The following is a 14,552-nucleotide window of genomic DNA, read 5'->3' on the forward strand; positions in this document are numbered from 1 at the left end:
ACAAGCTCTCTAAGAATAGATACTTCATTATTGTTTTTATTTAAGCTATAATAAAAAAGCAATAATGATATTTGATGCAAAAAATAATTGGAATTCTTATATTTATATTTTTATCTTAAATAATTTTTTATTCTTAATATTTTAATACAAGCTCGGTTGAATTAGCGATTTATATATAGTAATGCTAAGAAGATATGTTAACAATTGAAGTTTTAGTGGCAATTTTTTAAAATCTCACAAATAATGATATTATTTACTAGCATATTAGTTAAATGCCATAATAGTAATTATAGTTCCTAACACTTCAAGCTATATGCCATAAAATATAAATTTATAGTGGTAATTACAACAAAATACTACTAATAAAAAAATACTTATCCAAAGGTAGCGGCATTTATACTATAATCAAGCAGAAAAAAAAAAAATTTTAACTTTGCAACATAGGAAATGCCACAAATAATTTGTTGCTAAAAGCATTTTTGATATATTGTTTTTTCTCTTCTTGGTTACATTGACTAGAGAGCTCTTTATGCTCCGTACAATGTAAAATTAAATTAATATTCGGCAATAAATTTTCTTACCTTAAATTAAGTTTGAGCACTCACATTGAATGCTTGTGTAATTAAACTACTATCTTGATCACATGCATAAAATGATCAGGCTTAAATTGATAATTTTCATTTTCTTATAATTTGATTGTGCAATTGTTTATACATTAATACTATGTTAAAAAAGTGAATTCATAAAATAAAATGCTAATATGCGATTATATTCTATTATTATACAATTTAAGATAAAAAAGTACATAGAAAGTTTATTTACAGCATAAACTACTCATTAAAAAAAATATACGATGCATCTTAGTTGGATCTATGAAATGAGGATTTTCATTCAATAGTTTGAAGCTTATTAGACGTTCTAGTACCAAAATTCTTGTGCTTGGGTAAGATATCTTAAAATCCTTTTGAGAATTAATAGTACTAATATAATGTTTAGAAAAGCCAATACCGATTTCAGCTATTTTCTTTACTGCTAGTGGAGTACATGTGTATTAATTGATGCAAATTAACTAACTTCGACTTTATCTGAATGCGGATGCAATTTGTAAAGCTCTTCAATTGCTGGAACAGTAAGTATTAAAAGCTGAAGAACAAAATTCTCTCACCTTTCACTCATTTTTGTTTTTTATATGTTATCTTGTGGTGTTTTATGTTGTGCACTCAATCTCCAAGAAATTTCCACAACATATTCATCTTCACGGTAGCATGAACACTTGAGGAAGTTACCCTTGAAGCAGCTAACCCCAGATAAAGTTGTTGCGGGGTTTCACCCCGGCAGCAGCCCACACACCAGCCGAGCAGGAAAAGCATCTGCGTCCCTCCCGAGGTATTGTCCGCTCTGGGATTGTCGCTTCGGGTCTCCGGGAGGTCGCCCAGGGTCTTTGCCCAATGACAGTCCCGAGCCCTAACGGCGCGGGGGTCCGCGGAGGTACTACCCCTACCCTCACGGTTTTGTCCTACAAAAGGGCCCTCGGTAAGGAGAGGTTATTGAGCCCCCCATTTAAGGCACAGACCTTTCCGCTGATTAGCCGATGTGGGACTAAACTGGGAACCCCATCCCACAACACAGCCCCCCAGTGGGAAGGTCTGTGCGTGGCCGGGGCCCTTCCTCTAGCGCCAACTGTTGCGGGGTTTCACCCCGGCAGCAGCCCACACACCAGCCGAGCAGGGAAAGCATCTGCGTCCCTTCCGAGGTATTGTCCGCTCTGGGATTGCCGCTTCGGGTCTCCGGGAGGTCGCCCAGGGTCTTTGCCCAATGACAGTCCCGAGCCCTAACGGCGCGGGGGTCCGCGGAGGTACTACCCCTACCCTCACGATTTTGTCCTACAAAAGGGCCCTCGGTAAGGAAAGGTTATTGAGCCCCCCATTTAAGGCACAGACCTTTCCGCTGATTAGCCGATGTGGGACTAAACTGGGAACCCCCTCCCACAACACAGCCCCCCCAGCGGGAAGGTCTGTGCGTGGCCGGAGTTGGCGCTAGAGGAAGGGCCCCGGCCACGCACAGACCTTCCCGCTGGGGGGGCTGTGTTGTGGGAGGGGGTTCCCAGTTTAGTCCCACATCGGCTAATCAGCGGAAAGGTCTGTGCCTTAAATGGGAGGCTCAATAACCTCTCCTTACCGATGGCCCTTTTGTAGGACAAAACCGTGAGGGTAGGGGTAGTACCTCCGCGGACCCCCGCGCCGTTAGGGCTCGGGACTGTCATTGGGCAAAGACCCTGGGCGACCTCCCGGAGACCCGAAGCGGCAATCCCAGAGCGGACAATACCTCGGGAGGGACGCAGATGCTTTCCCTGCTCGGCTGGTGTGTGGGCTGCTGCCGGGGTGAAACCCCGCAACAATACCGATATTCGATATTTGTATATCAAAAAAATTTATACTATACTATATCGATACTATGTTAGTGTGGCACTGGTAGAAAGCCCGATACCGAAACAGTAAATCTTGCTCAGAATTGCTAAAAGTACATGCCAATGCTAAGATACTTGTGACGGGCTATCGTTTGGGTGGTGCACTGGAAATCCTCTTTCTTTTTATTTTGGCCATGCAAGACTAAAGCACCATCTTAGGCTCCACGTATGGTGTACTGATGACCTAAGGCCAACCTCGGGTGGGGGTTGACACCTTCAGAAGCTATATGGAATCCACTGCACCATCAGGGTCAAAATATTACAGGGTGGTGTATCGATACTGTTGCTGGAAATTAGACCCGGGGGCAATCTTCGGTCGAGGAGAGGGAGCGGCGAGTTCTTCACGGCGGGGTGGCGGTCCGTCGGCGAGCGGCGTCCTCTGTCTGGTGTGATCGGGGAGAAGGAGTAGCTGGTCCTCGTGGCGAGGCGGCGATCCGTCAGCTGGCGGCGTCTTTCGTCTGGGTGCCTGCACACGAACCGGTGGCCGGGTTTTCCGGCGCCGGCCCTCCGATGCTCAAATCAGGGAGGGGGCGAATAGTGTAAAAAGGGAGATAAATAGTGTCTGTAGAGTGCATCAATCTTCCAATCCCCTCCTGAGAGGCCAAGGCTCCCTTTTATAGGCGGGGGTCGGTTTACCTGCGATGTAACAGGGCGAGGCCGTAGTACGGCTCGGCATGTTGTTCAGGTCGGCGCACGGTCAGGCGAATCATTGCACCGATGTCGGGGGTGAGGGCGTCGTACAACCCGAGTTAGCACGCTACCAGGTGAATTATTGCATTGGTATCGGAGGTATGGCCGAGATCAGAGACTTATCATAGTCGACTAGACTCTGCTGGGCTAATTTGCCGTGGAGAGCTGAGAATCCGTAGGTGACAGGAGCCATGCGCATTAATTGTGGAGTAAGCCGGAGATCCGCATTTATTGTGGAGTAAGCCGGAGATCCGCATTAATTGTGGAGTAAGCCGGAGATCCGCATTAATTGTTGAGTGAGCCGGAGATCCGCATTAATTGTTGAGTGAGCCGGAGGGTTACAGCGACCATGCGCAATAAATGCCAGAGGGGCGTCAGGGTATGGTCTTCGGCCGGACCTCAGAGGTGCACGGCCGTAGTAGGTGGCTGACAAGAGTAGACCTCGAACATCGGGGCTTTTCTCAAATCGGAGGTCTCGAGGTCGGTCGTCTTGAGGTCGGGCGTCCCGAGGTCGGACGCCGACTTCGGCCGTCCAGGGTCGGAGGTCGTGCGGCTCCTTAGGGACATTTGCGTCATTTGGGGAAAAATCTTGTTCCCCCCAACAGATACGATGCGGTCCCTCGTGTCCCCCGACACGTGCTAATCATCTCCCCAGTTCAGCGCTTATGGGACTTGCATATACTATGGTAGCCGGTACGAGGGACAAGTATGCTTCCTGCTATATATACATTTTTTTACATACATACATGCTGAAAAGCATTGTGCAGTGGATAAGGGTTGGTGTCTTTTGCGCAAATCCACGGCTGGATCACCCATTCCATAGATCTCAAAGCACTCCGAACTCCGTCGTCAGCTAGCACAGATCTCAAAATGATCGGTGGGTGATCCAATGGTGGATTCATGTAAAGGAAGATAAATTCTTCTTTCGTATTGCTGTCGTCATCATCATTATCATTGTTGTCTCTCTTTTTTTCAAAAAAATATAAAAGGAAAAGAAAATATGGAGAACCCAGGTGTACTCTTTGAAAACATGACTTAATGGGAAATTGCTTCGTCTGATAAGGAGTTTTATTTTTTGAAGGATCTCTGAGTTCCTCCTATCATTTTCTGGAAATCCAATGCTTACAGCCTAACATAGGCACCTTATTTTGGATGGATTGATAAGTTATGAGTCATCTGCAAGAAGTTGGGCTAACCATGGTCGGCAATATGTGAGACCAACAGCTTGACCCGACCCAGCCCATGTGTTACAAGTGTAAAGATAGTTTCCATCAACAATTTACATAGGTACATAACATGGATCATATATAACAAAAACAAATGAGCAAATACTACCAGTTAAGCTCCATACATCTCTTCTATTATGTTTATCCCACATCGCCCACATCGGCTAGAAAAGTTCTGTGACTTAAATGGGGGATGGAAATCATTTCCTCTCGAGACGCCTTTTGAAGGGCAAAACCGTGATGGCAGTGGTCTCCCCCCGTCTGCGCTGGACGCGCGGGCCGGAGAGCCCAAAGGGCAGTGGTCTCCCCCCGTCTGCGCTAGACGCACGGGCCGAAGCGGACAATATCTCGGGAGGAACGCAGTACTCTTTCTCTGCTAGCTTAATGTGGGCTATGCTGTTGTGTGAGGCTCCGGCCAAAGGCCGTCCCCGCAACAGATGGCGCGCCAGGTAGGGGCGCCTCCTCCCACCGTTGACTACCCCTCGGGACTGCGGAGACTCAAGAACCTTCCCTCTGGGGGGCTATGTTGCGGGGGGAAGGGGCCTTGAATTTAGTCCTACATCGGCTAGTAGCGGAAAGGTTCTGTGCCTTAAATGATGGATGGAAATCCTTTCCTCTCGAGGCGCTTTTTGAAGGGCAAAACCGTGAGGGCAGTGGTCTCACCCCGTCTGCGCTGGACGCGCGGGCCGGAGCGCCCAAAGGGCAGTGGTCTCTCCCCATCTGCGCTGGACGCACGGGCCGAAGCGCCCAAAGCGGACAATACCTCGGGAGGAACGCAATCCTCTTTCTCTGCAGTCCTCGGGCCGGAGCCTCACACAACATTTACCATGACCAAATTCAACAAATTAGTGAGTACTAAAATTCAAAACTAATACTTGAATGTATAAACAACGGTAAATTACTTTCCCATCCCTCTAAAGACCCCACTGTAACAGGAGGTCCCGGTTGACCCAAAAAAAAACTTCTGGTCCACCGCTAAGCAACTGCCCCTATAAACAACCCAAAAATCAAATCTATGCAAAAATAATTTGGTGTCCAACATGCAATTTCTCGTTGCCTCTAGCATCCTGTGCCGCAAGAGAGGCAGAGAAAACTACAAAATATATATATATTTTTTTTTGAGATTTCTACATTATACTAACACTCCTCGAGCAGAATAAATATGGATACTTTCAAATCTTGGGGGAGAGTTAAAAAAAATAAAAATAGAAAGTTAAATATGGACAAATCACAATGTTTTTTGAAGTTCAATTAAAAAAAAAAACCTTCGACAAAACGTTGCCACGGCCCACGGGAGCACCGGTTCGGAGTTGGTTGACTCAAGGTCGGCCCGTTCCGGTCCGGTTCGCTCTTCTACCACTCGGCTTAAAATGCGGGGTCGCTTCCACGGATTTCTCTTAACATCCCCTCTCCCTCTAAAACCCTAGAAACCAAAGCATAGCAAAAAAGGGAGATGTTGGCAATGGAGGAAGCCGTCGAAGGGCGGACGGCGTCGACGAAGAAGAGGAAGAGAGTGGAGGTGGAGATGGAGGTCTTATCCGAGACCACCGATCGCATCGCCCCCATCGTCGGCTACTTCCCTTCCGGCTACGACCCCCACAACGCCGCCTTCGCCGCCGCCGGTAGCCCTTCCGTTAGAGTGTTCCGGAACCAGAGGCATTCCAGCCGCCTGGAGCTCGTCGTCAGCCCCCGGGAATCCAACGTCGAGTTCGTCGGGACCAGCTACTCCGGCGAGGCAGCTGGACCCCAGCTTTGCACCTACACCCTCGGGGTCCTCGACAAGGAGACGCAAACTCTCAAGATCTTGCCAATCGCTGCCAACAAGGTTGCGTCTTTTTGTTTCATTTTGAATTTATATAGTTACTCAGATTATGGACATGTAAAGCTGAGATTTTCTTTGTTTATGTTAACGCTTTGTTGCCTTAGTGGTTTTTAAAACTATGAAATTTGATGTGTTCGGATTTGCTGCTCATGTTTAAGTGGACTTTGTCGAAATAATGTACATAGATCAAAAGTAACCATTTCATCAGTTTTAACAAACAAAAAAATTATGCATTTTGGAAAATTGTGTAGGGTTCAAAATTTTCTTGGATTCTTTTGTACTTTGAGATAAAATGTAATCATTTAAATTCTAGTTTTGATTGCATTTTGAGCTTGTTTCACTCTTACATTGTCATTTGTGGAATAACAGTATAACCTGATATCTATGTGAATCAGTCTTTTGTTCTTTGGCAAAGTCGATATGTATGTGCACATAACCAGTGTGTTTGCTACCCCTCCTTGCGCGGGTCATATTTGATATATTAACATTTCAGTATTTAGAAGGATCAAGGCTCAACCAATGAGTCGAGAAAAACTTAAGTGCTTTCAAAAGGGAAGATATCCTTTCTTTTCTGCAAAATATATTGAACCCTTCATTTCATTTTAATGTGTATCATGATAGCGCTCCTTTAAGTTCTATGTTCTTCTGAGTCTGTATAAATACTTATATAGTTTTCATACCTTGTTATCTTTATAACTATTGTGCCCTGATTTAAGAGATCAATGCAGATCTTCAGGTTGGAACCACGGCTGACAAAGAACCTATCCGCTGATACAGAACCTTCAGAGGGGTTAGCAGAAGAGGGTCTTGCTGAAGGAAAAGTAGAACGGAAGATAGCAGATCTTACTAATCTTTATGGAACAAAGAAGGATAGGGACAAGGTGAGTTCCACCTTTTTCCCTCTTAATGTAGGCATTGCATGTGTGATGGAGATTCACATGTGGATATTTGACTTTGCATAGGATAATAGATGGAGATTGTTGAACCAACAAAGAAATGATCCTTCAACTCAAGAACAATTAGCAAATGAAAATCTTGGTGGTGGTGGTGATGATGATGACGTAGATAATGAAGCTCCTGAGGATGTTAAAGAAGCAGCGGTTCCTAATATTCCACCTCATGATCGTTCTGCAAATACACCGGAGAAAGCATATTTATTGGATGAGATTATGCCCAGAGCTGAACGGGCTTACCTTTTGGATATTCTAGAAAATTTGCAATACGGGGAAGATCTTGCATCGAAATCTTATCCTGCTTTTGTTTATAATCGCATACACAAGCTAAGGGAGGTTCAGGTAAATTTCTTCGAATTGATTTTTTCCACTTGATATAATTTTTCTTATAGTTATACTTTTTCTTAAAAACTATTTATTAGCTAATTTGATAATTAAATATTTTCTTTGTGTTATGCTATATTATAATTTAATCTGTAGTGTCCTCGGTATATTATAATTTAATCTGTAGCTAATTTGATCATAACCATCAGTATGCTATATTATAATTTAATCTGTAGTGTCCTTGGTATCTCAATTGGCGCACTATTTTATAGCATACTGATGGTTATGATCTCATTTTATAATGTTATTCACAAATCTTTGTGCTCTTTAAAGATCTATGACATCAACCATTGGCATAGGGCTTTGATCGCTTTGTATTTAATCCCTCTAAAAGTTTTGCTTCCTCACTCTGGCCTGTTTCATCAACTTTATTACATGAATGACTTGAATTGGTGGAATCTTAATCTTAGAATGTATTGACAAGTTATAATCATCAGATATTAACTGTTTAAAGCATTTTTTCCCTGTTAACAGGAATATCTCAGAAGGTGGAGAAGAGAAAGTATACCTTCAATAGTCTTTCCTAGAATCATAAGTGCCCTTGAAGAAATGTCAGGGGGTGGCAATCAGTTGGGCTGGGCCAAAGCTGATGCTGACATGGACTTGTGTAGTTAAGGCAGTCTAGGAACTGATTTGGAACTTAAGTCAGACCTAAACCCAACCAAACATCCAACTGGGACCCAACCTTCTTTGTCCCATTTCTAGTTTTGGTCCTAACTTGACAAAGTAGGTTAGCCTAAGTCAATTGTGTAATTCATATTCATGTGTGTTTGTGTATAACATTGAAAAGCTAGAGTGCATGGACCATATTGAGGCTTGACTGCTCATCTTTCTTGCTCTCAGATCAACACATCGAGATTCACTGTGAAAAGATAATAAAAAGAGAGGCCGAGTGGGAAAAAATATCTAGTTATCTTGTCCTTAGACAAGTGAAACAATTGCTTCCCATCTCCTGCTTATTCATACTCTCTTAATTCCCCTCTCGTTTCTCCTCCCTACCCCACGCTTCTCCTTCTGCAATGGCCTCCCATCCTTCCCTCCCTCTCCTCCCACCTCCATGGACGCTACCTTGCCACTGCCGAAGACCAACATTAGCATTTCTGGCTTTTCCTGCCCCCTCCACAATTCTGCCCCCTCATAGACCCGCAACTCCCCTCCTCTCTTCCAACCTTGACCCCATCTATTACGTCTCACACTTCTTCACCCTCCTGTTAACCATTGCATGTATCTGCTTGCAATTGGGTATTGGTGACATAACTCTGGGCCCATGTTGTCTATCTTCTCCAACCCCCTTCCTCTGGTCCTATCTTCTCCCTCTTCCACCCCACTTTACCATTCTCTGGCATTGCCTGTAGCTGCAAGCTTATATGGTGAGTAGCTAGTGTTTAAAGCCCTCTCCATTTCTCTTCCTCCTATCCCCATATATCTTATGACTATCTGCAGGCCCTCCATAAATAATCTAGTTCTCTCTTTCCCCTTCCCCTCTCTCTCTTTCCCTTCTCCCCTGCCCCTGCCCCCCCTCTCTTTCTCTCTCCATGTTGCCTCCCCATCTTCAACCACTCAAGCTGCTATTGACCCCCTAGCCTGCCCAACCACAGTTTTTCTAGCCTAGCTGGAGTTGTCAAAAGATAGTTAATTGTTTTGATGTCACCATTTTTTTTTATTTTGCTTAGTTTTTCTTTATTTAATTTTCTTAATCTAACAAGTATATGGTGGAATAAGAAATTCCTGAAACTATGAGTAATTATTGAGTTATAACCATACTATGTTTAATGATCTTCATAATTGCTGATTTGTTGTTTGGAAAGAGAGCTGAGAACTGCCCTCAGGTCATATATCCTCTTGTTATATGAAAAATATTTCCTGCATATAACCGTGTCTCATCCATCGAATAGTTTGTGCATGTGCCTGTTAAGATTTGGGCGAGATTTTTGATCCCATGATTCTTCATGGTTCTGAAAAATAATTGAGAAGCTTGTAGAATCACAAAATTGCCCTCAGAAGGAAAAGGACTTCCCTTGAGTAGACATATGATTCGCAAATGACTTTGGAATATGATCTTGTTATCTTATCCTGTGGGGGAGGGCTTCCTTATTCATGGGTACAGTGGCTTCCTATCTTTAGATAACCATCATTACTTACCATCTCTGGTCCGGCATAAAAATGGGAAATAGTGAATTGAGAAAGTAGCGTCCAAAGAAGATCATCACTGCCTTTAGCGGAGAAGCAGATAAATGCACACATACAGATGGAGAGAGGCATTACTTGTAGCTGCTAGAATGATGCAGTTGTGACAATATGGCATCAAGAAATGGCTAGATGCTACTGCATTGATTTCTTTCCTTCTCTCTCTGTGTGCGCACGTCCTAAGGCATTGAAGCCCTTAAAATCACATACTTTAAAATTGATTAAAAAATCTCTCTACCTGATATGAACCTAAAGGAACTAGATATTATGGTTAATGTTGAGTCGTGCAGTTTTTAAGTTGTTTTATATGGACACTCTTGTCTAGCTCCAAGCATACATGTCGGATATGTATCCAAATCAGATACCCATTAGATACTTGGATACTTATCTTTTTATTTTCTTCCTTTCAAATGTGGATAATTTGATTCTTTCATTAATGAATTCAACACACCATAATAATATTGAAGATGACCTTTTTTTTTTCTTTTCTGGAGATTGGTCAAGGGGGTAGATGTTGAAATAACTTTGCAAAATATCCTTTTTCTTAAGATGTTGAGAATGTGAAAGCCCTTAACCAAAAGTATCTTCTAATTTTTTCTTTTATATAATATTTAAAATTATTGTTTCATGTATCCTTGTATCTTCTTTTTTTCTCTTTGGCCGAGCTAAACTCTTGGACACATGTATGAATCCAATTCTCGTATCCATATCCATCCAACACTGGTTTTAAGTGATCATATTAGCATTTATGATACTCAAAAATGGTTCAGTATAAATTAATACATTTTCATAGGAAATTCCACTAGAACAATTAGGGCAGTGTGGTGCTTTTATTTTCAAAAATCTAAGAGGAAAAAAGAACTAGGCCAAGCATGTATAATGAGACCATTTTGCTTTTTGAAATTGTTTGTAAATTTTTTGGAGTTTTTGAAGCAAAGATTCATTGCTTTCAAAAAAAGAGTGAAAATAAAAGCAAGGAATGGCAGTAGTTCTTGGCAAAAGCAGTCTCCAGCATTAATTACCATGCAATATTTAACTAACTAGTAGAGAAACAAAAATATAAAAACGACAATGATGCCAAACAGACCCATAGTTTATAATGTACAAATTTCATTATGGATAAAATGAATATTAAGGGCATTCTCAACTCAATTGTTATAGATGTTGGTAATTTTTCTTCACCATGGGACCTTGGTTAGCTGCATCCTGAATACACATTCAAAATATCATTGGAGACTGTTTGATGGACATTGCACTTCTCTGTCTCTTTTTCTTCTTGATTGTTGGCATTGATGCCTTTGTCTTGTGGGGTCCCACTACCTATGGACTGCATTGGAGGAGGTTTCTCGGTGATCAGGTATATGTTTTGGGAGAAAAATGAAGCTGCAGGGAAATTGCTGTGGAGTGCTTCTAATTCTTGAGAATGAATGACTAGATTTAACTTCTACTCATGAAAAAGAATATTATCATGTCAAATCTAGAGAAATATCATCTATTTTTAAACTGGACAGATTTCTCATATCTATGGATTAAAAGGACATACTTCTTCCTCATGGCAGGAAACCATGACACTGCAAGTTTGACCATAGAATTATTACTAGTGCTTTTCTGCCATGTAATTTAAAATAATTGTTAGTCACTTGAATGAAATTTGCAAGAAGCAAGTTTAGCACCCTTGTTAAGGCCTAGAACATTTGTCCATTCTTCTCAAATTGGCCCAAAATATGGCTGCTAAATAAATTTTCAGTCTAGATAAGGCAATAGCTCCTCTTCATCTTACTTGAAGGTAAAAGCAATTCATCCTGGTGAAATGAGTAAAAGATATTGAAAGTTTAAAGGCGATTCTCTTTTGATTGTGATATATGGAGCACTTTGTTTTTAAGCTTATCGACCGAGTTAAACTTCCTCAGGAAATTTTTGGGAGAAGAGATATAATCATATCTTATGTTGTGTGAAAAGGACCTGTGGAGGAATTAAAAAATTTCACTTGCTTCTTTCTTATAGAAGTTGATTTGAAGTCCTAAATATCGTGTTATTTAGTGTAGCCTGCAAGTTAGGTTGGAAATCTAATTAGCTTCCTATTTTTGGTAGTTTGCAAGAACTGGTTGTTATAATTCTATTTGTTAATGCTCTTTTTAATGTTGAATTTTTCCACAAAGCAAATTCAAACGCCCATGTTGTCTGATGGACATTCACTGTGTGTCTGCAAATTGAAGCGATAGTAGAGTAGGATGAAAATCTGGATTTGCATGTATGAAACTGGTTATGTTCCTTTGGAATTATGGGAAGGTTGTGAATAGCATGTGTCTTATTCTTCTCTGCTGTCCAAAAGTATAAGAATTGTGGAAGACATCTTTTTTGCTTCTTTCTCCCTGCTTTCTTTTTAGTTGTCATTTTCATATTATTTCAGAAAACCTGTCTTCTTTGGGAAAAACTTATCTTTTAACTTCCTGTGCAGGATGACAAAGAAAAGGAGAAACTTGCATGCATCTTGTCATACATAACTCATCTTCATGCTTTCTGGGGACGAATAAGATTTTCTAAACATAAGGCCAGATTTGTTGGCATGACTGCAGGTGGTCCCAAGATCCCACGCATTATATATCAAAAGTTATTGAGGATGTTTGTAAATCCAGACTCAGACTTGGTATCTATGGAGAAAAAAGAACTTCTCATTGGTTACATATTGGTACTCACACTTTTTGTGGACAAGTTCCACAGTGATCCATCTGATATTGCAAGGGACTTGAAGATGACTGTCCACTCTCTAAAACCATACTATCTGCAATTGGGCTGTAAGCTCTTTCAGGACGCTGCTTTTCAACAAGCTTTCATGACTCTTCCTGTTCCTCTTCAATTCCCAGAGTCTAGAAGGAATCGTCGAAGGCGGTAGTCATCTTCTTATCGATTGGATGAGGCATGCATCTTGACAGCAAATAGAGAATGAGATCCTTAAATTTTGTTTCAGTTTACATCTTGACAGCAATACCTTGTGTTTGCAGTAATATTTTGTTTCATGAAACTTCGGGAGGGTGATAACTGGAGATGCGTGCCATGATTGTGGAGCTGCACGCCCCGAACAAAGTTTGGAGGATACGGACCTAGAGAAGGGCGATGGAAAACAAAGAAGACCGGTGTTCTCTGAATAGTGGTTCAATGCTTTCTGTTCTCTTCTTTTTGTCTTGGAACCTGTCTTTGCTGAAGGGTCTGACAGTTATTAGTCTCTTTCATTTGTATGCTGGCTTTTTCTCATGAATTCTTCCTAAATTATCTCCCTTAAAGTCGGTATATATTTATTTATCAGAGCTGTTATTATTATTTTATTTTTGCTGCAAAGCCCTCTGTTCCTGGCTAGTTCACTTTGTAAAGACTGTAGAACGCGTATCATGACAAAGGGAATTGTGGATTAGTGGGCCAACGTGATTGGGCTGTGGCACACAAGGATTAGGAACACGGTTAAAAGGAAATAAGATATTATTGATATAAGCCCATCCTAAGGAAGGAAGATTTCTCTACAGTTTACTGTTATCTGATTAAAAATGTAACCACATTGGATACGTAAAGTAGTATAGATGATTGTAATCTCTATCCTATTAAACAGTTTTCTGCTATTATAAAACTTGAAAATCCAGCTCTCTTTTAGTGCATACATAAAAAGAGAACCGTTATTCTGTTACAGAAAAAGACTTTCTTGATGCGGTGAATTAGGTCATCAAAGGCTACGAGAAATTCTAGTGCTACTCCAATGTATGTGGTCCACAACTAGCTGATCCTTGCTGCAGCATGCATGCCCTGTAATCTGTACTGAATGAATTATGGCCCTTCACAGTAGATGAAGGAGATATTTAGATATTTGAGTTGTGGCAGTAGAATCCTGAAATAATGTACTTTGAACATGCCATCTATTTTATTGAAGACATTGGTCTTTGATATGTGCCTGCATCTGCAATCATCAATTACAAGTTTGAAACAGATGGAGTTCAATTAAACAAGTATTATTTAGACGTGCATGCGGCAGCAAATGGGAAAGATTTCCAAAATATGATGGTTAAAGGACTATGTTTGGGTCGCTGGTACCTGCTTTCGCAGGAAAGCTGGATAGCGCTGGGACATTGACAGGAGCCTTGCAACAATGAGAACTCACTCTGAAGAAGCATGACTTTGCATCATTGCATGGTTATGAAATATTCAAAAAGTGGAGTCACTTGGCAGTCCAATCTTACTTCCATTCGCATTATGATGGAAGTTCGAGTTTATATTATGCCAGTAGAGATTAGAAAGCAAGCTTAGGTTGGATCAGGTTTTAACACCTCTCCTTGCCTGGTTCCACTGTGGCAGTGAAAGTTCCTTCTTGGCCAGTCCATTGGCTGGTGGATTGTGTTCCCGAGCAATTAATTTCTCCATATATTTTTTGCTCTGAGAGGTATTTAAAGTCTTCGACAAAGTCATGATTTCTTTTATTTTGTTATTTTTTTTGGGCAAATTCAATAAACTCATGACGAATTTTTGAGAAATCTTTCCCGGTTTGAACCAACTAATTCTGCACTTGGGGAAGCAAGTGATCAGCTGAACAATGATAGGGGAACTAATACCAGGTAATTCATCAGACTGAATGATGCGGTTCCATGCCATTCACACTGAATTGACAGTGAATCAAAACAACTAATCATTAGTTCAAATGATACAGCCTTTGCTCCCCGTATATTTTAATTCAGTTCCATGAGTATGGTGTAGAAATGGGATGAAAATAAAGAAAAAAAGAAAGCATTGGATTCAATGGTTTCTGCTGCCGTTTCATTTGTCTACCATCTATCAATGAAATC

General features: G+C 41.4%; 1 protein-coding gene across 1 annotated transcript; it reads left to right on the plus strand.

The window, feature by feature from the left end:
* Nucleotides 1–5,763: 5,763 nt before the first annotated feature.
* LOC103702683 (DNA binding / DNA-directed RNA polymerase) lies at nucleotides 5,764–13,052 on the plus strand. The gene is made up of 5 exons (XM_008785220.5): nucleotides 5,764–6,208; nucleotides 6,934–7,086; nucleotides 7,168–7,500; nucleotides 12,188–12,646; nucleotides 12,732–13,052. Exons 1-4 carry the CDS (start codon nucleotides 5,837–5,839, stop codon nucleotides 12,620–12,622), a joined length of 1,293 nt encoding a protein of 430 aa, XP_008783442.1. The 5' UTR covers nucleotides 5,764–5,836; the 3' UTR covers nucleotides 12,623–12,646; nucleotides 12,732–13,052.
* Nucleotides 13,053–14,552: the final 1,500 nt, after the last annotated feature.

This window comes from Phoenix dactylifera, chromosome 7, assembly GCF_051530095.1.
Source record: "Phoenix dactylifera cultivar Ajwa chromosome 7, Ajwa_hap1_PhDact_Kaust_v1.1, whole genome shotgun sequence".
In the NCBI taxonomy this organism is placed as follows: Eukaryota; Viridiplantae; Streptophyta; class Magnoliopsida; order Arecales; family Arecaceae; genus Phoenix; species Phoenix dactylifera.